Source organism: Acanthochromis polyacanthus, chromosome 6, assembly GCF_021347895.1.
Source record: "Acanthochromis polyacanthus isolate Apoly-LR-REF ecotype Palm Island chromosome 6, KAUST_Apoly_ChrSc, whole genome shotgun sequence".
Lineage (NCBI taxonomy): Eukaryota > Metazoa > Chordata > Actinopteri > Pomacentridae > Acanthochromis > Acanthochromis polyacanthus.
The window spans coordinates 10,946,407-10,973,500 of NC_067118.1; the positions used below are offsets into that span (position 1 = coordinate 10,946,407).

A 27,094-nucleotide genomic window follows, 5' to 3' on the forward strand; every position below is an offset into this window, starting at 1 on the left:
GAAGATAGTTTATTATAAGCATAGAAAAGAATAGCTTTATTGTCATCATATAAGGGGGCTTAGAGCTGGATCCGAATATTCGTTCGCTACAGCGGTATCCGGATATTAATTTTTGTATCCAAATATGCGCACCCACCCCCCATCCCCTCACCCCCCCGGTCGGACGTTACCGGGCGTTATCGGTTCATCTCGTCGTGTGATCACATACACATATGTCTATAACATATACACATTTGTCTATGTGATCACCCCCTCCTCCCCCCAGACGAAAATATTCGGAGCCCGTCTCTTCCCTGCGCCTTCGGCCCATTTCGGCTCATCCCGCCGTGTTCTTCGGCTCATCTCGGCTCCTCCATTCGTGTTTGTAAACACCACCCGAATGGCCGGGTGGCTGCCGACTCTGACGTCACGCTTCACTTCGTTGCATAAACTCGTGCTGAAGACCTCCGCTGTTTGGGAATTCTTTAGTTTAACTGAAGACAAAACGAAGGCAAAATTTCCACTCGGGAGACCAGACGAACGGATCCGAATATTTGGGCCGTCTCCGCCACAGCCGCCGCCACACCAGCCGCCGCCACACCAGCCGCCGCCAGGAATCCCAAACAAAACGTTTAAAATGGCAGCACTGTTGGTAGAAAATACATTAGAACACTGTAATGTTAAGAAACTATAAAAATGAATTGATGTGTGTTCCCCAAATACAGTCCGTCACCTTTAACAGTCAGAGCTCTGCCACGGCACTTGGTAGTGAGGGTAATTTCAACTCAAAGCACGAAATTTATAGAAATATTCAGCTTTTTTTTAAAACTAGGAATGAACTACAAATATGTATAAAGATACTTGTGAAATATTAAATTGATATATCTAATATGAACTGAAAAATCATTTTAAAAATTGCCTGTTGCCCTACTTTTAACAAGTTTTTTCACGCATTGAAATTTGATCCAGTTTTTCAGCAACAATATCTGAGGAACTTTTCAAGATAAAAGCTTGAACTTTTCACTGTTACTTCTCATAATGTCATTGATTTAGAAGAGTGGACAACTTGTTTTCTCCAATATTTTGACTACATATTTCACACGAAGAATTGTTCTTTGTTTTGTTGTGTATTATCGTGACATGCAGCTAAATGTGGTTCAGAAAACATCACCAGTTGACTTCAGCATTATCCATTGTCTTGTTGATTTGTGTTTAAAATTAGGACTTTTTATGACAGTTTCACTTTTTCCTTATTCCAGCTCACCCATAATCAGAGACTGTTTAAGGTAAAACTTAATTTCCGTAGTTTATAATAAGACAAAGTTTCAAGCAAATCAGAGATGGTTGAGCAGAAAGATGATGGTGATTTAATGTCAAATTACCCGAATGCAAACAACTCTTTTTGCAGCAAAAAACAAGTATAAAATGTTATATAGCTATAGCTAGGAGTCAATGCACAAGAAATTGCACTAAATGTACAAAAATGTAAATTTTGCAAAAGACTGCAAAGCTGTAGATGTTGTATTCAGGCTTTTGAATCAGAAATAGTTTTTACAGACCATCAGCATCTTTTCCCATCAGCTGGATCTGTTTCTATTGCCTCCATCATCAGTTAGTGGGAGGAGATTCCAGATCCATGTGGTGACCTCACGCTGGTTCAGGCTTCAGTATCGTCCTAGTTTCTTTACTACAGATATGTAGGTTATCTCTTGCCCTCCCCCTGTGGTCAGTGGGGTGGGTGTTTTCAGGACATCCAGCAGACAGACGAACTCCCCTCCCCCATCATCCTCCATTGCTCTCATTTTTTTTTACTCCTCCCTCGGTGGTTTAAAAAAAAATATTGCCCTAATCGCCGTTTCCTTATTCACTGAATTCAAATTGCCAAAAATAATGCTGCTCTACACAAAGCGAGGTCGGCTGAATCAGACGTCCTTGGAGCCCCTCCTTGGCCCGCTGTGTGAGGTTATGTAAGGTAGGACTGTGCAGGGGTGGAACACAAATGGTTTTTTCTTTTAGGCTCTGTGTGCAAATGTACTTCAGAGAGTTAAAACAGTTTGAATGTATTTTTAAGTTCACGGTTGTGGCTTTAGCATAAAGGAAACGCTTTCTGTTCCTGATGAATTCAAAAGACTTCATTGTCCTTCTATTAATGTTGCAGCACCGACTACAAAATAACAATACAGTGGAAAGTTTTGGGCACAAAAATGTCTATTGCACAAAAGTTTAAATTTTCTTTCTCGAGTTATTTGGGTAATTCTTGGGAAACTTTTGGCAATAGCAGTAGCAGAAGGTATGTTTTAATAAAACAGTTGCCAAAATACTGTTCCGGATGTTTTAAGAAAACAACACAAAATATTGTACAGCAGTGTCACATAAATGCCAGTGAAAACTGCTTTTTCTCTAGTCAGGCTGGCTGACGTATTGATAACACGCAGGACTTATAAATGGCATGAAAATATTACATATTTGACTCTTTCAGATTTTTAAAATCATATTGGACCCCAATACATCAGTATTTTTCACAGGTTTTGTGGCATATTGTGTATTTTGTGAGGGTTTTCTATGGTTCTTTTTGGTCTGGTGATTTTGCAACAAAAATTGTGGATAATTTGTCAAAATCACATTAGCATCAAAAATACAACCTCAGTAACAACCCTATATCTCTGAAATGCAACAGAAAATCAAACACCAGCCACCAAGTTTTTTGCACTATAGGCTTAGAGTTTAAAAAAAATATATGTTCATGCACAGTGTAGCAATATAATGTGCAATATTTCATATTCCCAATGCAATATTCCAATTTCATGTGTTCTTCTATTAGTCTTTCAGAACAGATTAGAAACAAACATTAAAAAATATATTTAAATTGCACTGAAGTTGGATGTCACTTTGGGGTGATTTGGCAACATTTAGTAAAAATCACTAGCGTTAAGTATATTTTAATAAAACAGTTGCCACAGTTTTTTCCTGGCCTTATTAAGAAAAAATGTTTCATATCTCAGTCACTTCAGTCAAAGCTGCTCTATTCTTCCTGCTGGCTCACAGGACTCATAAATGGCCTGAAAACATTACTGATTTGGCTCCTTGAGATTTACAAAAATCACATTCGACCTAATAGATATAGATCAAATTCTGTCACGGTTTTTGCAGGATTTTGTGGAGTTTTTGTGTGGGGAAAACTAATTTTGGAGCAATGTCAGTTGTGATTTCACAGCACAAATTATGGATAATTTGCCAAAATCACATCAACAGGCACACACACCTTTAGCAATTAATCTATGGCTTTGTATTTTCAGAGAATACGAGCGTCACCGTCCATTTAGCCTGTTGGGGTCACTTCTGCTCTTTTTTCTACTTTTCCCCCTCAGGGATCAATATTATAAGTGTTTCTGATTTTCATGTGCAATGTGTCTACATAATGTTCAGTTTCATTTTTCAGGTGCAGTTTTTCCACTTTCAGGCATAATATTTAATTCTCTGTGCATTTACATTTCATTTGCAGTATTTTGCTGCACGCGTAATATTTCATTGTTCAGATGCCATATTCTGATTTCAAGTTCAATAGTTCAATATCGTGATAACTTTACTATCTCAGAGTCACTGCCAGTGCTAGTTTTCTGTGCTAAACTTATTTTAGTTGGCCTATTTTTAATTTCACGAATGTAGCATGCTTGTATTTTGCTCGTCTTTGTTTTCAGGGTAGGTTAATGTGTAGGTTTGTCTGTGATGCTAATTGTGGCTGAGTGTGAAAACCAAATACATCACAGCAATGCAACAAGGCTGTGCATTTATATTCATTTTCTTGACAATTGTATGCATGCATATTTAGATTGACAGTTTTGTGCATTAATTTTCAGGTTGACCCTTTTGTGCATTAATATCCAGGTTATTAACACTTTTCTGCACTAATATTCAAAATATTGACACTTATGTACATGAATATCCAGTTTGACAGTTTTGTGCCTTTATGTCATGTTTGACAGTTTTGTACATTTATATCCATTTTATTAACAATTTTGGGCATTATTATTTAGGGTACTGACATTTTTGTGAATGTATATCCAGATTATTGACACTTTTGTGCGTTAATATCATAGACTGTATATATAGTGGACGTAGCATCTGGCTTCAGAATTGAAGCCAACCCGGAAGTGTCAAAAACTTGCAATATCATGCCGTCCGCTCGGGTTGGCTCCAAAAAGCTTTTTCTCCATAGACCCCAATTCATTTTTGGAAAAATAAAATTTGATAGACTGATTTTCTACAGCTCAGGATTTTTTTCCCGTTAGTTTTCATGGTCAAAATGAGAGATCAGGTGGCCGATCTTAAAATAAATCAATACTGAATTTTAAATAAATCGTTAAAGTTGGCGGAGCCAGGGGGCGTGGCTATACTTGATAGACAACAACAGAAGTGTCTGCGGTAAAATGTGGGCGGGATAAGAGAGTCTTCAGCCAATCCTGCCCCTAGTTGCTCTCCGGTCCAGCCTGTTTGATGACGCTTTTTACGTCACTGGCTCCAAAAAATCCAAAACGGCGACCAGGAAGTAGCAAAATCCGGGCTTCATTTTCTCGGCGTTGAAACCAACGGGTGACGTCACGGTTAGTTTACGCCTGGTTAATATCCAGATTATTTACCCCTTTTGTACGTTGATATCAAGTTTCTTGACACTTTTGTGCATGAATATCCAGATTATTGACACTTTTGTGTGTTAATATTGTTATTGTTATTCTATTTTACTGGTTTTTCCTTGATCTCATTACCTCCTCACTGTACTGTGTATATATCTTACCTTTTTGCATATGTTGGAATTCTCAGTATAGTTTTGTTTTATATGTACATTTGATTTTATTATTTATTGTTGTTAATTTAGCTTGTTTCAATGCAGAGGCAATCCAGAGGCAGCTACTTATCTTTGTCATGCCCTGATGATGACAATAAAGCTATTCTATTCTTCTATTATATTCTAATATCCAGTTTATGCACACTTTTGTACATTTTTATCCAGTTTATTGACAGTTTTGCACCCTGATATCAAAGTGTGTTGACAGTTTTGTGCAGGTATCATACTTAAATCTCACCGGTCTTGTACCAGACGCTGCATTTCTCAGGTTATACAATTTTATCTTCTTACGAAATATCTGGCAAACGAATCTCCTTCAGGGTTAATTGAATTTTGTGTTTATGTTCTTGTTTTATCTAAAAGAGTAAAGAAGACAGTGAGGAACGTTGTCAGACATTTCACCTGAAACTGTCTTGTTCAGAGTGTAAGCTGTGAGATTTGCCTGTGCAGGTAGAACGTCAGATCAGTGCCGAGCTGACAGATAAACTTTTTTTTTTTTTACTTTGGACACCTGCACAGAGTGCCATAATGCAATCGAGTGCAACAGCAAAGTCGTATATCACAACGTCTTTCTTAAAACATATCAAGAAGTTTGACTTGCCTGGCATATGATCTCAGTTTTATTAATAATTCTATCCTTCAAAGTGTTGAATCAATATACAGCGCCCTCCATAATTGTCGGCACCCCTGGTTAGGATGTGTTGAAAGCCCTAAAATAAATTACATTTTTATTGCAGAAGCATGCTTTCACAGTGAAATTTGTAGAAAGATGTATTATAGGAGAAGATTAGGTGCTGTTTTGTTGGCAAAAGGGGGATTGTACAAAGTCTTAACATCAGGGTGCTAATAATTGTGGCACACATGATTTGATGTGAAAGAATTATTTCTTAATGTGTGATTTCCCCCCCCACACACACACACACACACTGAATAAATGCACTTGAATTAAAGGTTGGATTTTCCTCTTTCTTTTTCCATTGTGGTCCTATATTATTTAGAAAAAAAATGAATTTTTTAGAAGCTAAAGAACACATCTGTATAGTCTTGGGGAAAAAATACATTCCAGTGTGTTCACAGGGTTGTTGCACTGGATTGCATTACATTTGTACAGGTGTTGTTTTCTCCACATCCTGATAGTTTAAAAAGGTTATGTCAGGTAATGAGAAATACGAGAAAGTGTCATTCCCACAAGTTGGAGCCACAAAAACATATACTCTGTTACATAAGAGCTATTTTACAGCCCTGAGGCCTGACATGAACAGAATAGTTTGGCCTGCTGTCCTCTGGTATATAAAGTTACATAAAGTTTGATGGCAGCAAATCAAGTGGTTTCTGGCTGGGATTTGCCTTCCAAGCTATGTAGGCTAATAACACACTGTACAGTATGTCTGCTGGAGTTTCATGTGACCCACTTTCACATTTGTACAAGTAGAAGTCAAGTCAGGTTACTTTTGGGGAAGGTTTTCTTCAGAAACTGTTTATTTTGCAAGTAGAGGATATATTTTTTCAATTAATTTGACAGATAAAGGCCTCAGAATATAAAAAGCGTCCATAATCATCTGTAACTGCTGTCAAATTACTGGTCAAATTACCTTAAACTTCAAACTACAAACCAAAACTGGGTCAAAAATATGTTTAGTTTTTTTTTTTAGTAATTGGTTCTTTTCCAATGTGTGACAATGAAAGTACAATGCTCCTCTGTATCTAAATAAAATATATATATATATATAATTGCTTTCAATTTTTCAATGTTAAGGTTTTTTTATTATATGTTTTTAGCTGGACTCGTAAGATTTTCTTTTTTATTGTTATTAGTGCAGGTAAAAACACTAACATAGCATTAATAGCACACTATACAGTATGTCTGCTGCAGTTTCATGTGGCCTACTTTCACATTTGTGTAGGTAGAATTCAACTTTTACAGAATGTTTTCTTCACAATTTCCTGGAAGCTATTTCTTTTGCAAGTAGATGATATATATTTATAAGTGGAAGTCAGGTTACTTTCAGGGAATGTTTTCTTCAGAATGTCCTCGAGGCTGCCCTGTTTTTTCATTTCACTTGTGCTCGGAGAACTTTTATCGCTCATAATCCACTGAAATTACTGTCAGTCTTGCTTTTGTCATGGTAATACTTGTGTCAGTGTGACCTCCTGACAGCAGGTTTTTCCGTGTCAGAGCTGAGATAACTCTGTTTGACTTTTGAGTTGCAGTATTGGACTGAAACGGAAGGTTTTATGCAGCAGTAAAGACCTAAAGACCTCTCAGCCAGAAGCAGCAGCTGCCACATCTCTGGCATGTAAAGTTACGTGACTGTCACTGATCCCAAAACTGTATGTGCTTGTGCTCAGTTTACTGTAGTGTGTTATTAGTCTGTAGTTGAAAACGACGTCATGGTTTCTGGTGTCTGATACTGGCACTGACAGGGGACGTAGTCTTAGTTGCGTGATATGATTTAGGGGCGAAGTTTCCACATTTCAGCCCCAGTATTGGGCCTAAGAGAGCAAAAAAAGTCTGCTGTCAACAAACAAAAGCAAAACAGTAAAACTGTAATGTACATCAAAATCTGTATTATTATACGTAAATAGAAATTTGTCTTTTTTCCTGTGCGTGACCACACAATCACATTCTTTTACAGTATTTATTTCAGCTATCAATATCATTATTTTACAGATATTTGCCATTACTTTCCCAGTTTCTGCAGTTATTAAACGTTACAGTATTCTGTCATTTTTAAATTTATTTTTGTTAACATTTGAATGTAAAACTACACTTCTTTTATTGTATTTTTTTGTAATAATTTGCAAATATTTGTCATTATTTAAAATGAAATTATTTTAAGTAATGAATTAAATGAAACATTTTTTCAATTCTTATTTTACATATTCAATCTCAACAGATACTTCTTACAAAACCACAAAAAAAGTTTTGAGTTACATGGTGATTGCATAAAAACAAAACAAAAAGCAAGACAAATCTGGAAATAAGGACCACATCAAAAATCTGCATTTTTATAAATGGTAATTCATTGTTTTCAACGTTTGAGTGTAAAATTACTCTTTTTTTTTAATGGTTTGTTTTTTATAGTACTTTGTGAATATTTGTAATATTAGACAAGCTTGTACTTTAACTGAGATCTAATGCAAAAGAGTAACTGATTAATAATCAATGCACACATAAATGCAACATTATGATGTTTCCTGACGTCAGACAGGTGAGCTGTCTCTCACAGAGTCCTGAGTTATTAGCTGCAGTTAAATTAATTGCAATTTTAATGTCTACAGTCTGCACGACACATCTGCTCAACTTCTCATATGAGGAGGTTTTAAGTACGCATACCAGTTGGCTTGTTAACACTGAAACTGATGAAGAAATATGTTTTTAATGTTAAATCTTCATACGTCAACTCTGTAAGTTGGTAACGTGCTAGTGGATAAAACCTTGAGAATATGCAGATTTTTGCTACGCGTGAAGACCAAAGTTGTCAGCAGGCTGAGCATAAATATCCAGGTTTTAACAGTTTTGTTGTCAATATCAAAGTTTTTAACGTTTTTGTGCATTGATATCCAGGTTTTTCCTAGTTTCTTGCGTTAATATCCAGATTTTAAAAGTTTAATGTGTTAATATCTATGTTTTCATCAGTTTGTATGTTAATATCCAAGTTTTATTGTTTTTTTGCATTTATATCCGTTTTTTTGATTGTTTATTTTTTGTCTTAATATCTCTATTAATATCAAATTAACAGTTTTGTGCATTAATATCAAGGTTCTTAACAGTTTTGCGCGTTAAAATCAAGATTTTTAACAATTGTGTACGTTAATATCGAGGTTTGTTACAGTTTGGGGCATTAATATCTGGGGGTTTCTTTACAGTTTTGTGTATTCATATCTATATTTTTATCAGTTTTGTCTGTTTATAAAAAGATTTTTAACAGTTTTGTGTTTTCATTTCCAGGTTTCTAACAGTCTTGGGCATTACTATCCAGGTATTTGATAGTTTTATGTGGTAACATCCAGATTACTGACACATTGTGCGTTAATATCCAGGTTATGAACACTGTTGTACATTAACATCACCAGTTTTGTGTTGTAATATCCAAGTTTTTAATATTTTCTTCTGTTAATATCTAGATCCTGTGGATTAATATGCAGGTTTGCCTATGACGCTAATTACACTCGTTGGTACTTCATCGCAGAGTAAAATTTCATGTATTTTTTTATGTTCATGTCAATGTTTCAGTAGTATTTGACTTCCTTTCAAGAATCAGTCATTGTCAGATAATTCCTGCTTTTGTAGACTAATTGGATCATCAGCAGTGCTTGTTTGTGACGTCTGTTGTGGTTTTTGAAGAAAACATTCTGTATCACCTGTTCAAAGAGCATGTGCCCCGGTGTGTGTGCTGTGGCGTAGGTGGAAACAGTATGCCACGGCTGTATTGTCGCTACAAATTCCTCTGGAGGGGGTTGTGTAGGATGTTTGGCTCGTACAAAGAGACTGAAACCACAGGTCATGTCCTGTTCTCTATTAACAGTAAATACTGACTGTTTTTAACCATAAAGATGAACTGTTCTCGGAAACAATAATTCCATCTTGCAGAGGATAAACGCTGCAGCCGGTAATTGCCAGTGGGACATCAGAGAGCCTTTTACATGGTTATTGACCTGAATGGGAGGACATTTTCACAGAAAAATCAGATGTAGTGATAATTATGTTGCTGCCCTCCCAATAACACTGCAATATTCTACGTCTGAGAGACTTTCATGCAGGAAAATCTGAAAATCGTCTGTGGTTGTGCAACCTCTGTGTTCTGGGGAAACGAGTCAGAATAAGAAAAAAGCGAGTTCAGTGCGTCCTTGGTTGCTGGTTTTCGGTGAAGTTTAGCTCGGCTGGATTTATGAGGCCTGTAAATGGCCCTGTCGGACCAGTAGGTCGGCTTGGCTGCAGCTACCTGTTGTGCAATGTGCTGTGTAAGGTTATACAAGGTAAGCTGGCAGGTGATCAAGAGCAAACATCTACTGTGTATGTACTGAGTATGAGTGAATATTATTTAAAGCCTTTGTGTTTAGCTAAGAGGTGATAACTTCTGTCTACAGTGGCAAATGTATGTCTAGGAAGTGTTTCGCTAGAATTCCCAAGGGAAGTAAAGTGATTTGATAGGAAACCTTATTTAACACTTTATTATAGTTTCTGTAGTGTCAAGGCTTATATACACCACAGGTCAAAGGTTTTAGAACACCACAATTTTTCCAGTTTTTTATTGGAAGTTATGCATGTTGATGTCTCATTGTACTCTGAAATGAAAGCATAGAAAAACAAACAAATGAAGTAAAAAAAAAAAATCGAATTGGAAACTAAAATGCATTCTAAACCTTTAACTTATAAAAGTAGCCACCTTTAGCAGATCAAACAGCTTAACACACTCGTGGCATTCTTTCCACAATGGAAGTCAAATATTCTTCAGAAAATATTTCCCAAATTTGTTGCAGAAGTTCCCATAAATGTGTGGCACTTGTAAGTTGCTTTGCTTTCACTTTCCTGTCCAGTTCATCCCAAACCAGCTCCATGAAGTTTAAATCCGGAGACTGTGCTGGCTACTCCATGTTTTCAAGCTTACCAACTGTTCTGGCAGACCTTGGATTTATGTTTTGGGTCACTACCTTGCTGTCGGATGAACCCTTGACCAACTAGGTGCGTACCAGAAGGTACTGCAAGGTACATTCAGGGTACCTCTGACTCTGTACAAGTCACTGACCCTGGATCTAATAAAACAGCCCCAAAACTTCACGCTTCCTCTTCCATGTTTGACAGTTGGTATCACACACTGAGGAACCATCCTTTCATCTACTTGATGGCGTACAAAAATCCTGCGTAACTAACCAAAGATTTTAAATTGTGATTTATCAGTCTGTAATACCTTCTTCCAGTCTTCAGTAGTCCATTGACGGCGTTTCATGATCCAGACTAGCCTCTTTTTCTCATTCTGATGTCTTGGCAATGGCTTTCTTGCTGCAGCTCGACCTGTCAAACCTGCAACTCCAAGTCTTCTCTTCACGGTTGAAACTCAGACTTCTTACTACAGCCACTATTAAGCTGTACTTGAAGCTATTGTCCCGTGAGCCACCTATCACCAAGCTGTTGACCCTTAGAAACTTGTCTTCTGATTCTGTTGTGACTTTGGATCTTCCAGACCGCTTCCTGTCAGAGTTTATCCCCGGTTTCTGAGTGCCTTTTGATGGTGAAGAACACTGTGCTCATTGACACCATGACTTTCTTTGCAACTTCTGTAGAAAAAAACTACATTTTTAACGTGTTGTGATAGTCTGTCTGTCTTCTATTGGTAATTGCTTTTACCTCTGTATTTTTATAGCAACACACTCCCAGGTCCTCGGGTTAAGACGTCCTTGACCTATGGTGTTTCGTGGTTGCGTCACAATCGCCCATAAATTTATTGAAGTCCTGTTCCACTCTGACATACGGTGTTTGCGACGTTAAAACAAATTTTGCACATGAACTAGTTGGCCAGTTGCGTGGATGAATATGTCAGCACGTGGCGCTATACGAGAAAGACAGCTTTGTCTACATTCGCTGGTTGTACGCCACATATGTCACAGCATTTGAGTTTCGACTTAAGTCAAAATGGTTTATGGCCATCTGATCCCTGAAAGGTTGGGACACCTGTAGGATTTGGTAGCATCAACTTTCAAGGCTTGATCAACCTCCATTGCTACAGAACAGCTTTAAGTTGAACCCATTTCTTGTTCCCTGAAAAAAGGCCTTTTTGTATAATTCTGAAATGTACATTATTTTTCAGTTTTGGGTAACCTTACCTTTTTTTATTTAAACTTCTGGCTGTTCACCACTTACTTTTGTACCATTTCAGGCTATTCATTGAACTTGCAACACTTGAATTTCAATAAAAAACTGGAAGAATTGGGGTGTTCTAAAACTTTTGACCCATAGTGTATATCTGTAATAATGACCCTTTACATAACAATTATTACTCTTATTGTGTGTCAAACAAGAAAAGGAGCCAAACTTTGCTTTTACCAAACCACACCTGATAATAAATGGCACGTCTGCTCTGTGGTTTCAGTTTATGATTGTTTTGTTCTGCCTCAGAGAAAAGCCTCTCAGTAATGTGACTGTAATTTTCCTCCCGCTGAGAGATGGAGCTTTAAAAGCATCCTGCCAACTCCTGAGAGCTCTTCACCTCTCGCTCTTTGTGCGATTCTCTCCTGCACATTTTGTTTTGTCCCTTGGTGCTGCTGCTTCGTCTTGGATCCGCTGGTTGTAACCCTTTATTATGTCTCTCTTACAAAAGGCCTTTAAAATACTCCTGACCTGACCTGATTTTTCTTCTTCTTTTTTTTTTGAGAAAATTCAAAATCCTGCAAGTAAACTTTGCACCTACACTGCAGCAATATGATGAAATGATGAATTGCGTTTATTCTGCAAGAGAACACACAGATCCTATGGATGTATAGAATCAATTACTCAGTTTTGTTTTTGAAATTAACCTAAAATTGCACATTACAAATTTTCCTGCAGACAAGTGCATGACCACTTCAAAATAACTTGTATTTTGCCGCGCTCTCTTCAGAAATCAGCCTTGAGCTTTGATAGTTTAGATGTACACTTTTTCAAAAAAATAACATTTTTAAAAACTTTTTAAAAAAAACATTTACCGTTATTTTACAGATTTTCACTGTTGTGTTAAATTACAGATAATATCTAGTAAAATCTGAGGGGGAAAAAAGTTCATTACAATCATAACATTTGCAAATTTGTGACTATAAAACAACCCAACTTTTTTATTTCAGCAAAGAGATTTGTTTTACTAATATTTTGCTTTATTTAAGAAAGAGTATATTAAGACTGAAGAATGGGAAATGTTTTTTTTAATAGTCATTTTACAAATTTTCCCTGTTTTGTTGAATTGCAATTAATAACAGCACAGTATGTGATGTCATTTGAAAGAAGATATAAAATATGTTAATATTAAAGATATAAAATATATTCCCTGTCCAAAAAGAATTGCCACTTGGATTTAACTAAGCAAAGAGGTAAGAGCCTTCTGTTGGAAAATTGCTGCAGTGATGAATATGTTGCAGCTGCAATAACTTATTTAACCCTAGCTGATGCAGTGAGGAACTTCTTGTGTCCTAAACAATTGTGTCAGAAGACATCCTGTGGTCATGAGAAGGATGTTAATCTGTTTCAGAAGAGTCAAATTATGGGTCTGCATCAAACAAAGAAAATAACTAAGAAGATTTCTGAAACTACTAAAATCAAGTTAAGAACCATCCAATGCATTATTATAACCTGAAGAATAGTGGTGAACCATCAGCTTCAAAGAACAAATGTGGTCGGAACAAGCTCTTAGATCCATTCATCCATCCTCTATACACCGCTTTATCCTCACTAGGGTCGTGGGGGGTGCTGGAGCCTATCCCAGCTGACTCGGGTGAAGGCAGGGGACACCCTGGACAGGTCACCAGTCTGTCACAGGGCTACATATACAGACAAACAATCACACTCACATTCACACCTACTGGCAATTTAGAGTAACCAATTAACCTCAGCATATTTTTGGACTGTGGGAGGAAGCTGGAGTACCCGGAGAAAACCCACGCATGCACAGGGAGAACATGCAAACTCCATGCAGAAAGATCGCAGGAAAGCCGGAACGCAAACCAGAGATCTTCTTGCTGCAAGGCGAAAATGCTAACCACTACGCCACTGTGCAGCCCACAAGCTCTTAGATGATCGTAGGAAATCAACAGTAGAACAGATTTTTGTTGTTTTAACAGTTTTCACAGTGGTTTTTAATGTTTCACCTGTCAGATTTTCACGTTTTTTTTTTTCGCAGATTTTTTTGTGTTTTGTTTTTTTGAACAGAACTTGTGTGGCAGCAGTTAATTTATTGATTTATTTCATCTATTACTTTCCATGTGTTCATCCGTACCTCTACTGTTGTTTTCAGATGATGAGGTAGCAGCAGCTTCCAGGTCAGGATGTCTGATGGTGAAGAGGAACGACTGAACGGGAGGGATGGAGACTTCTGCTACATCAGTGATGGAGATGATGAAGATGAAGATGAGGGGCTTCCTGGTGAGTCAGGATGTTGGGTGTAGATCAGCAGGGTTTATCCTCTGGTTTTCAGCAGCAGGACTTGCGTTCGCTGGGTTGCAGGTTGCTGATCTATTAGACATTGCATCATTGATTGGATTTGGATCTGAGGAGTTTGAAGGTCGGCTTTTTGTCCTTGATCTGTTCCTGAGCAGTAGTTCTGGTGTGGTTGGATGCATTGTCTGACTTTAAGAGGTGACTGGTGTGTTTGATCTGCAAAAATGTTGAGATTGTTGTTACATGTCAAAGCAGCATGAATTTGTGAAGACCAGGATGCGTGGTTTCCCAGCAAAACATGAAGATTATTATGAGATAATAAGCGTTTCTGTCAGTGTTTTCAATGTTGTGGTTGATCGGAGAGCTAGGTTGGTTTTAATGGTGACAGAAAATACATAAAAAGTAGAAATTAAGGAGGCATCTGCACTAAAAAAAAAGAGAATTGTTGGATGAACTTGCTTCAATTTGTAGCATGTCGTTGAGTCAAGTTTATCTAAATTAAGTTACTAAGTAAAATGAATGCAGCTGGGTTAAGTTAGATGCACTTAAATCATTTGATTCCTCTCAAATGTGCATGTCTTCATTTCAAAGGGAAATCAACTTTACATTTCCAATTTTTTCAACCTAAACGCCTGTTTGGCCCCAGTGTGAAATCTAAAATATGATTTTGTCATTAAACGTACCATGTTTTCTTGTATTTTCTCCAGCGGTTTAGTTGCAGCAGAAAACACAAAAAGGTGAAACATAGATGTAAGATGCACAATGCTGAGCAGTTCTGTGCATTAGTATTCAGGTTTTTGACATGTTTGTGTTTTAATATCAGAATTTTTTATCACTTTTATGCATTAATATCAAGATTTTTAATCCTTTTGTGCATTAATATCCAAGTTTTAATATTTTTTTGTGTTAATATCCAGGTTTTAACAGTTTTGTATGTTGATATCAAATTCTTCAACAGTTTTGGGCATTAATATCAAGGTTTTGTTTACAATTTTGTGTCTTAATATCTACATTTTCATTAGTTTTCTCCATTAATATCAAGATTTTGTGCAGTTTTGTGTGGTAGTATCCAGGTTTATCATAGTTTTGTACAATAATATCCAGATTATGGACACTTTGGTACATAATGATTCACAAATTTGTGCATTAATATCCAGATATTAATAAGTTCTATGTCTTAGTGTTTAGATTTTTAGCTTTATGTTTAAATATCCAGGTTTTGGACACTTTTGCACATTAACAATTTTGTGTTAACTTCTGGGTTTGCAAAAGTTTTGCGTATCAAAATCCAAATATTTAATAGTTTTCTGCTTTAAAATCTGGATTTAAAATATTTTTTTGTTTAGATCCAGGTTTTCAGTAGTACTGTGATGTAATATCCGGGTTTTTAAATAATTTTGTACATTAATATCCAGGTTTTAAATAGTTTTGTGTTCAGGTCTTGTATTTACTGTGTAATCTTACTTGAAAAAGACGATGGTTTAGTTCCAGCAGAACAAGAAACACAGATGTCAGGCGTGCAATGCTAATTTTTGCACTTGCTGAAATTATATATATATATATATATATATATATGAAAAGCACTCAGAGAGCGCATTACTCTGCCAAGGCTGCTTAGTCGTATCTTTTCCGACGACTGAAATCTTGGGAAAAAAATGTGGCAGAAATCACAGAAACGTAGAATGTGGCCGGCCATTGAATATAGATGTACCCACAAACAAAATGACTTTGTGCTGAGCACAGGTGTGTGTTATGCATGTGTACATTATGTACGGATACCGAATCATGTCACCTAAATATGTAGCGGACGGCGGTAATTGATGGAACTCGGAAACACTCCCACAGTTTAATCAATTGTTCCTTGTATCATTTCCGACGGCAAAGCCCAATAAGTCCACAGCGGTCGATTTGTAGTAGGATCGCAATCATATAGTCAATTGTAGTCATAGTTACAGTGACGCCGTGCCGCTATCTTGCAATGATACAGAAATCTTAAACAACTCCGTGGATACAGAAAATAAAGCTACATCACTGCCGAAATCTAATCACTAGGGCTGTGTCCGAAATCGCATACTAATGTACTACTCATACTAAATGTGACGTCAAAATAAGTATGTAGTGCGTTCACACTGGATAGTATGAATAGATTGAGTACGCGAGAAATACCCGGATGTATACTATATCCGGAAAATTTTTAAGTATGCGCGGTGACCACACTAGTCATACTCAACCGCCCCATAATGCTTTGCGAGCTATCCACCAAAATGCAAACCTCCGCGGGATCTGTGGCCGGACCGCGGCGATTTTTATTTTATTTTATGTGGTTAAGTAGTCATCCTAATCACCCCACAGATTTGAGAAATAGGCGTTTTCTGACCAACGTTTTAAATTTGTCAGACGCCTCACAACGTGCTACTGAATGCTAGCAGCTAGTTGCAGCAGCTCGCTTTGTATACAGAACAAGTAGCAGCTACCTCGAGTAGCCTGCAGCTACAACTGAAACGATTCGCATAATCTGGCTAATAACTGCATGAGGAGTGCCGGCTTGAAATTGCCACATTAATTATGCGACTGTTTGTTAGCGTAAAATCGACCTGAAGCTGGCATTCAGCCGAGATATTTGATAGCTGTACTTCCGGTTTTTGTCGTCGGAGGTTTGAAATGCATTATGGGAAACGTAGTAGTATACTACAGTGTGAACGGTCGGCATTCTAATCATACTTATAGTACGTAGTATACAGTATATACTCATTGAGAATGTAGTATGTAGTACGTTAGTATGCGATTTCGGACACCGCCGAGGTCTTTGTGTCATTTCTGGCATTACCTGAAAATTTCATCCAAATCCATTAGTCCGTTTTTGAGTAATGTTGCTAACAGACAAACGTACGCCGATCGTCACATAACTCTGTGGCATTCCTTGGTGGAGTAAATAAAAGGATATAGGAGGTGGACCCAGGATTATTGGGTTTCTTCCTCAGCTAAGTATAAAAAGTAGTTTAAAATCAGTTCAAAATGACACCTTTCTACGAAGATGGGTGGTGGGGTTGATCATCTGACAGACTTGGCGCATTAATCTGACTAAAAAGTTTGCCTTATTCCAGCTTTCATTCTTTCTCTTAAACACATTAAAGTATCAGATTATTTCTTCACTTTAAGCTGCTGAACAAACAACCTAAAACCTGGAAATTTCTGGATGAACAAGCAGATGTTCACACCTGAGCAGCAAGGTACTACTTCCTCATCTGCCTGACTTTTAAAATATAGTTTTTTTTTAACTTAAAAATAAAAGAAACACTGGTGTGAGAACAAACCGGAGCAACAACATGTGTGACCAGAGCAGCTCTACTGGCATCCTTGAGTCCCTCAGGAAACAAACCAAACATCTCCTCCTCTCCTCTTCTTCTTCTGCTGCCAGCGGGTGTTACATAACCCAATGAATCATCTATTAGTCCTATTAAACGCACAGTCCTGTGTGTTTATGTGTGTGTGTCTCCGGCAGTGTGTTTTTGTGCGTGGGAGGTAAAGATTTAAACTTTGGTTGCAGAACTTAAATGTCGTCAGTCTTTGGATGACTTTGACCTCCTGGAGAAAAAGAAGAATGCTGCTTTTTAGTAGTTTTTTTTTTTTTAGAACTTGCAGCACATTTAGAAAGTTGTTGTTTCATAAACTGAACACACCCGAGCACTTTTTATATCGATTTCTGGTGGAAACACATGGAGCTCTGAAGTATTCAAGTGACTGTCCTTGAATTTTAAGCTTGTTTCTTCTTTCTCTTGCCACTTGAGTGTGTTTTTGTGTACGACCGGGGCTTTTTAGGGGGGCTTTTGACATTAAAGCTGCTGTCCGGAGTTTCCGTTTGTTTTCAATTTATTTATCATTGTTTAACAAAGCTTAAATGTGTTAGTCTAGTTCGATACTATAATATAATGTTAGTATGACGCGATATGAAAATTTATTCCAGAGTTCCGCCTTCCTCTCATAGACCCCCATGTTATTCCAAAAAGCGCCGGTTGCTGCCGACCAATCAAGTTCGAGCTTCAGCTTTGTCATGCTGTCAATCAACGGTTACGCGCACCGCAAGCAAGCCCATGCAGAGGTGGGCGAGCTACGCACTACGCAACCGCGCGCACATTTGTTTTGCTTGTGGAGGAGAGAGCATCAGGGATCAGCAACTTCCAGAAAAGTTACCAATCCCCACTTGTCAGGCCAAGAGACTGCAGGACGTTTTTGGCTCGGGGTGCTCATGTCGCTCCCCGACCACGGCCTCCATAGCCCGCCTGACGGCTTCGTTTAGATGCCCGACCTCTGGAGGAAGATGTTGGGGCGTCTGGGACATACTCTTCATCAGAGGAGTCATGCAATTCTGAACTCTAGATAGAAATAAATAAACAATGTAACACATATACACGCGTAAATGCACTAAGTTTGATAAACAACGTCATCGAGAGGGATACACGAGTGTAATCACATATTGAAACTTTACTAGTTCGTCCTAGCAGATTCATGTTATTTTGGTATTAGGACAAGTTAGACTCAATACAGAATTCTAACGTAATTCCTTTATTATTTACTAAATGTACTAAATGTAGAAGAGGGGAAAACAGCAAAACAGGCGAGATGCTGCAGCACTCCGGGCACCCCTCTCAGGTACTGCACGCGTGCACAAATAAAGGGGCGAAATCAGAGGGAGGGAGGGACCAACAGTGTTTTGGGAGATGCTGCGATTCAAACTCCGGACAGCAGCTTTAAGGTTAAGGACATTTTTACAAAGAGAGGGCTTTAGTGAGGACTTGGTGTTCGATTAAGGTTGGAAAATTATTTATGTAAATCAGGATCTTTACAAATGTATTGTTGTGTCAGCGTGTGGTTCCTCGTCTGTTTTTTTTTTTTTTTTTTGGTTTACCAACCTGCCACAGTGAGAATCTACACAAGCCCATAATAACACACCCACCAACCCTGTTTATACACAAACACTGCATCTGTGGGTTTCCTCTTTGCCTTTTCTTCCCATCTTTACCGTTTTTCTTTCCTGCTTTCATATTATCGAAGGGTTTTATGGGAGATTTCCTTGATTCAGAGGCCTGTACACCTTTTTAAAAACAGTAAAATGTCAGTTTCTTTAAAATTACAGTAAATTACCATGCATAATTCACCACTAAAAACTTTTAATTTTACACATGTCTCCTTGTGTATTTTCTCCTGTAATTTCACAGCTGAATTTAAGCACACAATTGAGTGTAACTGTCTTTTAAATAACATCATAATTATATTTGTCATAGAATTATTGAATTAATCTACAATATATTCCCATCAGTGTGGAGATTTCTATAGGAAAAATAATTTTAAAAAATAGTTTTTAAATTCAGATGAATGTTTAAAAAAAGCAGAAAAATGTCAGTTCTCATAAAATTACATTAAATGACCATACATAATTCACCCTGTTCAACTCTAGTTTTACAGATTTTTCGTCAGATGTGTTCTCTCATAATTCTCTCAGAATTTAAGCAGATTTGCACATTTTTGCACCTGGTAAACATTCCTTAAATCTAATATAATCAATTAAATACAACAAAAGTGCATTTAAAGTACACAATTTGAGTGTTGTTTCTTTGAAATAATGGCATGATTGGGCTTTTTCATAGAATTTTGATTAATCTACAATATATTCCCATCAATGTACAGATTTCTATAAGAAAATTCTAATATGAAAAAAAAATGAAACTTCAAATTATCATTCACTTTACTCTCTTAAAAATCTTCCATATGGGATAATTTTATGTTTTTTATAATTGAAATAATGTCTTACTGGCTATATAGTTGTTTGAATTTTACACTATTTTACTCTATTTTATTGTTCTAATGTAGCCGCAAGGCGACATTGTGCCGGTCCCAAGCCCGGATAAATACAGAGGGTTGTGTCATAAAGGGCATCCGACGTAAAACTTTGGCCAAATCAAACATGCAAATCAAATGTATGTGTCCCTGAGGAAAAGGCAAGAGGCAGAGCTGGAGGTAGCAGAACTGAAGATGCTGAGGTTCTCTTTGGGAGTGACCAGGATGGATAGGATCAGGAATGAGTACATCAGAGGGACAGCACATGTTAGAGGCTTTGGAGATAAAGTCAGAGAGGCCAGACTGAGATGGTTCAGACATGTCCAGAGGAGAGAGAGTGAATATATTGGTAGAAGGATGCTGAGTTTCCCACTGCCAGGCAGGAGGCCTAGAGGAAAACCAAAGACGAGGTTTATGGATGTGGTTAAAGAGGACATGAAGGTAGTTGGTGTGAGAGAAGAGGATGCAGCAGACAGGGTTAGATGGAGGCAATTGATTCGCTGTGGCGACCCCTGAAGGGAAAAGCCGAAAGGAAAAGAAGACTCTATTTTATTGTTCTGTTTTTTTCTCATATCCTTGCATCCAGATATTCAGTTATTTTTCCTTTTTTGTGCCTTTTTTCCATTTCATGTTTTTTTTTTTTTACAAATAAAAACAACTTTAGTGGCCTGTATATTGTTTTACTAAAATATTCTAACCTCCTTTAAAATACTATAATCCTTTATAATTTTGGATTCTTGTAAAGTAAAGTTACTTAATTTGCACTTTTACAGCATATTTGTTTGAAAATATTTGGGTGTATTATACAGGTGTAATTTTGAAATAATAAAACTGACAAAAAATTTACACTATTTTACCATAATTTGTTGTTCTATTTTTTCATATCTTTGCTTTTTTTTCTTTTTTTAAACTTTTTTTATTGGCCTGCATATTGTTTTGCTAAATGATCTACCCTGTGTCAAAATAATATTTTAGAAAATTATGTATTTTGTAGTTTAAAGATAAATAATTTACACTTTTACAGCAGATTATTATTAATTTAAATATATGTATAGATATATTTTCACATATTTTATAGATATATTTTCTCAATATGAACAAAAATCTGTTTTAGTTCAATGTAATGCTTATAGTAACGTACCTATTGATCTGTTTACCAATACTCCTGCCAACATTCACACCTGCACAGTTTGGCGATACACTGATTTTGTGTATTATCCTGTGTAGTTTTAGTAACGAGATGCAACCTGTTGGTAATAAAACAGCAAATTACATTTACATCCATGGGATTCAGTTATTGCGGGGCTATAAATGCATATTTCATTGTTTTTTATGAGACTATTTTGTTTAATATGTGCAGGAAGTTCGACTTGCAGCGAGAAGATCCCCGGTTCACGTCCCGGCTTTCCCAGGATCTTTCTGCATGGAGTTTGTATGTCCTCCCTGTGCATGTGAGGGTTTTCTCCGGTTACTCCAAAAATATGCTGAGGTTAAGTGATAACTCTAAAATCGCCCGTAGGTGTGAATGTGAGAGTGATTGTTTGTCTGTAAATGTAGCCCTGCGACAGACTGGTGACCTGTCCAGGGTGTCCCCTGCCTTCGCCTGAGTCAGCTGAGATAGGCTCCAGCCCCCCCGCGACCCGAGTGAGGATAAAGTGGTGTATAGAGAATGGATGGATGGATGTGCAGGAAGAATGCTTTATCGCTGCTTGAGAGTGGTTTTTTTTGGCTGCAGAAGGGTTTTCTTTTTGCATTTCTAATCCTGTAGTTCTTCACAGATCAATCAAATCCAACCTGTGACATGAAAGATTTGAGACCTCTTTGCTCCTTGTTGCTGCCAGTCGGTGTTGAATAACTCTTTAGTGTGACAGATTGCTTGTTATGTTTGGGCCGAAGCAGCAGAGACCCGTGAAGAACTCTTTAACACATGTGTGTATATACACACACACACACACACACGCACGGACGCACGCACGCACGCACGCACGCACGCACGCACGCACGCACGCACGCACGCACGCACGCACGCACGCGCGCGCGCTCATGCACTCTTCACACTCCGATTGTACATGTCGTCCTAATTACAGCAGCTCAGCACCGGATAGAAGTCGTATTTCTGTAATGGAGGTTCTGCACTTCTGAGATGATTATGATGATGATGAATTAATCATCTACCAAAAAGGGGTTGACGTCCTCGTACCTTACTGCTTCCTGCTTGGGCTTTTTAAATTTTTTTTTTTTTTTTTTAAACCACAACAGTTGTGCAACACTTTGTGTAATCGACCCGGTGCAGCAGCTAAAGGCAACAGAACTGGGCTGTGAGGTCACCTTGGCAGGTGGAAAAGTACAGATTATTTTCATTACAAAACATATATTATGTGAAACTGATAAGTCTGTATATTTTGTAACAACGGTAAATTGAAAGCGTAAAATGATCACATTTGCTAAACACTTTGGTCCAATAAACAATTAAAAAACTTAAATGTGCAAAATTTTCACTGATTGACAATAAAAGTACATCTAAAGCACACAATTAGAATTTTGTTACATTTTAAATAACAGCATAATTACAATATTTCATAGAATTACTCAATCATTCTACTGTTTGCACAGATTTTTGCAAGGAAAATAACAAAAATGTAAATTCATGTTCACTTTACTGTCTTTTAAATAATCTGTGTGGTTTTTTTTTTTTTTTGCTTTTTTATGTTTAAATTATTTAAAACTGTCCTATTTCTTTTAGACATTTTTAAGGTTACACTTGCCACGTTTACATGAGACCTTTAATTCCTCTTTAATTCAGAATTAAAGTTAATTCCGCTTTAAAATCTACTTTTAAACAATTAATTCCAAATTAAAAAGTTAATTCCAAACAAACTTAATTCCGAATAACTACCTGGTTTATTCCGATGTTAATTCCGAATAAACTAACAGTCTGCGTGAATGGGCACAATTTATTACTGGACCGTGGACCAGTAAACAGTAATTTTTTACTGGACCGAAACAGTTTTTACTGGACCGAATATTTTATGCACAAATGTACCAAAAGTTGATGTATAATTTAATTTTAATAATTGTTATACAAATTTACTACTTTATTAATTATGTCCCAGATACAACACGACGCCATGGGCAAAGAGAAATTACCGTTTTTATATAGAATAAACCATACAAAATTAACTATTGGATAAAGCAAAGCACTCATTTGAGATCAAAACACAAATCATGTACTCAACCATTCTAGAAGTACTATAAATCACAGAGCAATGTGGCTGGGTCAAGCAGAGCGACCTTGTAGAAGCGAAATGAGGTGTGGTTTATTTATTTTCTGTTTATATCATGCGTTTTAATCGCGTGATATCGCTGTTCACACGGGAGCCTCTCTGAGGAGCAGCCCTCCCCATCCGGACAGATTGCCGCTGCGCTGCGCTTGCTGTGTGCTTTGACTTTCGGAGCAAGACGGCGGCGCTTCGTTCCATTGCGCGGCGCGGTGCGATCGCATTATGTGGAACTTCGGGGTTACAGGAAAAAAATTACACCGGACATGAGACCAGTAATGTAGTAAGTTTTACCGGACTTTTGGTACACAAATCGGATTTGACCGATGGTCCGACGTCATTGGCGCACACTGAACTAATGGGAGACGCCAGTGTTTGCAAACAGTGACGTCATGTGATTACCGCGCTGGTTGGCAAGAGGAACCAGAGGAACAATGGCTGATGATAACAATGCCAACTATCCTTCCGTGAAATTGTCCAATTATGCTCAATCCTTATCACTTGAGGCCCGACAAAGATACGTGAGTAAGCTGAGATATCAGGGGAACAGTAAAACCTCGCCAGATCCCTACAATTTGAAGACTGGGTGGGTTGACGATCCTTCATTGTGGCCGGACATTTCCTTCACCGACATTTATTTTTACTTGATTGACACCGCTGGGCAGTTCACCCACCCAAAAATATATAATTATGAATTAAAAATAATATATCTTCTGTTAATCTTTAACAGGGTGTCAAAGAAACGTCAAGAAGTTGCTGTATTTTTTGTCTGCAGTATGGCTTCTATGTAACAGTAACAGACGCACAGCATTGGTGATCGAAAATACGACAATTCTAAAAAACGATTTCTAGACGCATACAGAAACAAATATGGTTACAAATATGAGGCTGCTGGCTTAAGGAGATGTTATTGAATATGCTTCATTCGACTTTAGTATACTTTCATCGCCCAAAAAGTGATCGGTAACACATGACAACACTGAACCAAACCGAAAGTGTAGAGATCGCTTCATGCGAAGGATGCGACACTAAATTAATATCTTTTGGTAAATAAGCTCAAAGTTGGACATACTAAACATGCTAAACTGTTGAATAGTTTATCTGAAGAAAAGTGGGAGCCACAAACACGATCTCTGCTGCTTTCCTGTTGATGGCTGAAGCCACCGCCATCTTCTCTCTCCTGAAATCGGTATTCTGTGAAATTTCAAGCCTGATCCCTTCTCAAAACGCTTCGTACAACCAACTACTACACACGATATTACCATTGTGGTAAATAGATGTGCAATTTCATTTATGAAAAGTGATAACTTTACGTATTTGTTTCAAACCCGATACCGTTCTCGTAGCAAGCCGTTATGTTACTGCCGGTTCTTGCCAACCAGCAGCGGTCTTGTACCACGTGACCATAACAAATGACGACACGCTGGCGTGAATCTATTCATGTATACAATTAATTCTGCTTTAGTTTATTCCGGTCATTCTGCGCATGCTTGGCTCCTCACCTAGCGATGACGTAGCAACATACACGTTCTGCGACCGAAGTAGTACGCCATTTTCAAGTTGCTGTTTCAAAATGACAATAAAAACCAAAATGAAAAGCGTGCTTATTAGTTGTTCCTCCATGTTTTTGGGGAAAAGAAATGTCGCGGCAAATGGAGTTAGTTTGGTTCCGGTAAACAGGGATACGTCACGTCCACTCTCCAATCAGAATCCATTCCTGTGTCAGGAATCCTTATCAGACCTCCAGGGACTTTAAAAATGAGTGGGCACTGTAGAGAAATGTGACTTGTTTGGCAAGGACAGTTGAAAACTGACTTGTTGAAGCTGTGTGAAGCAGTCACACAGGACAGGAAGAAGCCCTTCATCAATGAAAAGCAGAAGAAAGCCTGGTTACTTTTTGCTGTGGATCACAAGGATCGGACTGTTGATGATTGGGATAAGGCTCTCTTCAATGATGAATCCAACTTTCAGTTGATGCCCACTCCAGCCAATTGGAGGTAAATCTGAGACTTAAATCTAACCCACTGGTTAGATTTAAGTCAGGAGAAGCCAACAAACCAGACTGTATTGCCCCTACAGTAAAACATGGGGGTGGATCAGTGACGATCTGGGGTTGTTTCAGTGTGGGTGGAACAGGGCAAATGCAGTTATGTGAAGGGTGAATGAACCAGGTCATGTACAGTGCTACTCTTGAAAACAATCTTCTTCCATTAGCTGAAAAACTCTTTTCTGCCTCCAATGACTGGATTTTCCAACAAGACAATGTCCCTTGCCACATGGCAAGGTCAGTTAAAGTCTGGATGGAGAACCAGAACACTGGAACCATACTTAGGCCTGCTCAATCACCAGATCTAAATCTAATTGAAAACCTGTGAAAAATTATCAAATACAAAATGGAGAACCACAAGCGAAAAAACAAAGCAAATTTGTTTGAATTTGTGCAATTGGAATGGGCTGCTGTGACAGCAGAACGATGTCAGAAGCTGATGGAGAGCATGCCAAGACACATGGCTGCAGTCATCAGGAACAATGGTTATACAATCATGTACTATTATCAGTCATGTGACGGAAACAGACGGAAAAGAAAACATGGAATGCCTTGAAGTACTGTTTTTTGGCAGTACAATACCATAACTATTGATGTAAGAACTTAAATGATTTTGATTATTATCAAGAAAGCCATGGAAAATGACTAGAGATCAGCTCTTAAATTAAACTGCTATGAGCTATTTTTGTTTTTATCATAGCATTTGTCGAAACAAATGTACCTTTAGTCATACCAGGCATTAAAATGAACAAGAAATTGACGAAAGGGTCGTCTAGTATTTTTTTCATTACTGTATGTCCTAAAAATATATACATAAATAGAAACTGTATATACATGAATGTAATATGAGCTTTTCCTGTGTAAATGAAGTGTAACGTACAGTGTGATAAGTGGTGTGTTATTGCACAGAAATTAGTGTTACTTCACATAGATATGTAGTTATTGCACAATATTGAGTGTTAACTCAAGAAGTGAAATGAACTGAGAATGTATATAGAATATATTGATTCAAAAAGGTCTGCAGTCATGAAGAACCAAATATGCTTAATTATCACAAAAGTGACTGATTATCTACATGCTTATCATAACATTTAGTTTTCTTACACACTTTATATTTGTGTTTAAGGTGTTTAAGTCCTGTATAAATTCTCTGCTGCACATTAAGTGACACTTTTTTATAGTCTTGGTTTGCTTTTTTCCGCTGCAGAAGGTCAGTTCAGTTTCGAAGTTGAAAAATTGGTTTTCTCCATGGAGAACTTTGGGTTGTCATGGCGATCACTGGCACCACTTTGAACACCTGAACATACAAAACACAAACACATGTGCGTTGTGCAGCAATTTTACATCTAATAAAAGTTTTCTCATAAATATTTCCAAACGTGTACAATGCAGTTTTATAGTCAACAATTGTACGTTGGTGTTTTTAATGTTGCTTTTCTCCTGTCGACTCTAATTTGTGGCCTCATTTAAGGGGAAAAATACACAAATAGGATGATGAGTGGAAACTTGAGTGAGATGGAAGGTCAACTGCAGAGAGATATTTTCCATAATAAATTAAAGAGACAGGATGAGGAGAAAAAGGAGAAGACAGACAGGTACAAAGACAAATCGCTGTATTTTTTTCCATGAAGGCAACAGTTTGTTCTCAGTTATTTATTAGAAATTGCGAGGATATACAATTTTAGTAAATGTATTTTAATGATAGGGTTTTATTTGGTGTTTTTTTTCTGTTTTACATATTTGTTTCCTCAGCTGCTAGAAAATGCACATTTTGGAATTTTACATTGATTCAATTAAGACGAAAGCACATGTGTATTGACATAGTGAAATATAAGATTTGCAGATTGACTCTTCCCAGCCGTGGATTTTTTTGGCAAGCGTTTAATTTTTCAGCTTTTTAGTATGCAAACATCTGGTTTTGCTTGACTTCAGTTGATTTGTGACAGATGTTCCTTTCTGGCTACTACAATGCTTTTTACCAGTTAAGT

At 37.5% G+C, this 27,094-nt stretch overlaps 1 protein-coding gene across 1 annotated transcript in view; it reads left to right on the forward strand.

The window, feature by feature from the left end:
* Positions 1–27,094, forward strand: part of LOC110959452 (helicase ARIP4-like) — a 118,260-nt gene that overhangs the window by 24,431 nt on the left and 66,735 nt on the right. Inside the window, 1 exon segment of the mRNA XM_051949919.1 lies at positions 13,804–13,931. Within this exon segment, the coding sequence (XP_051805879.1) occupies positions 13,835–13,931 (97 nt within the window). The 5' untranslated portion in view covers positions 13,804–13,834.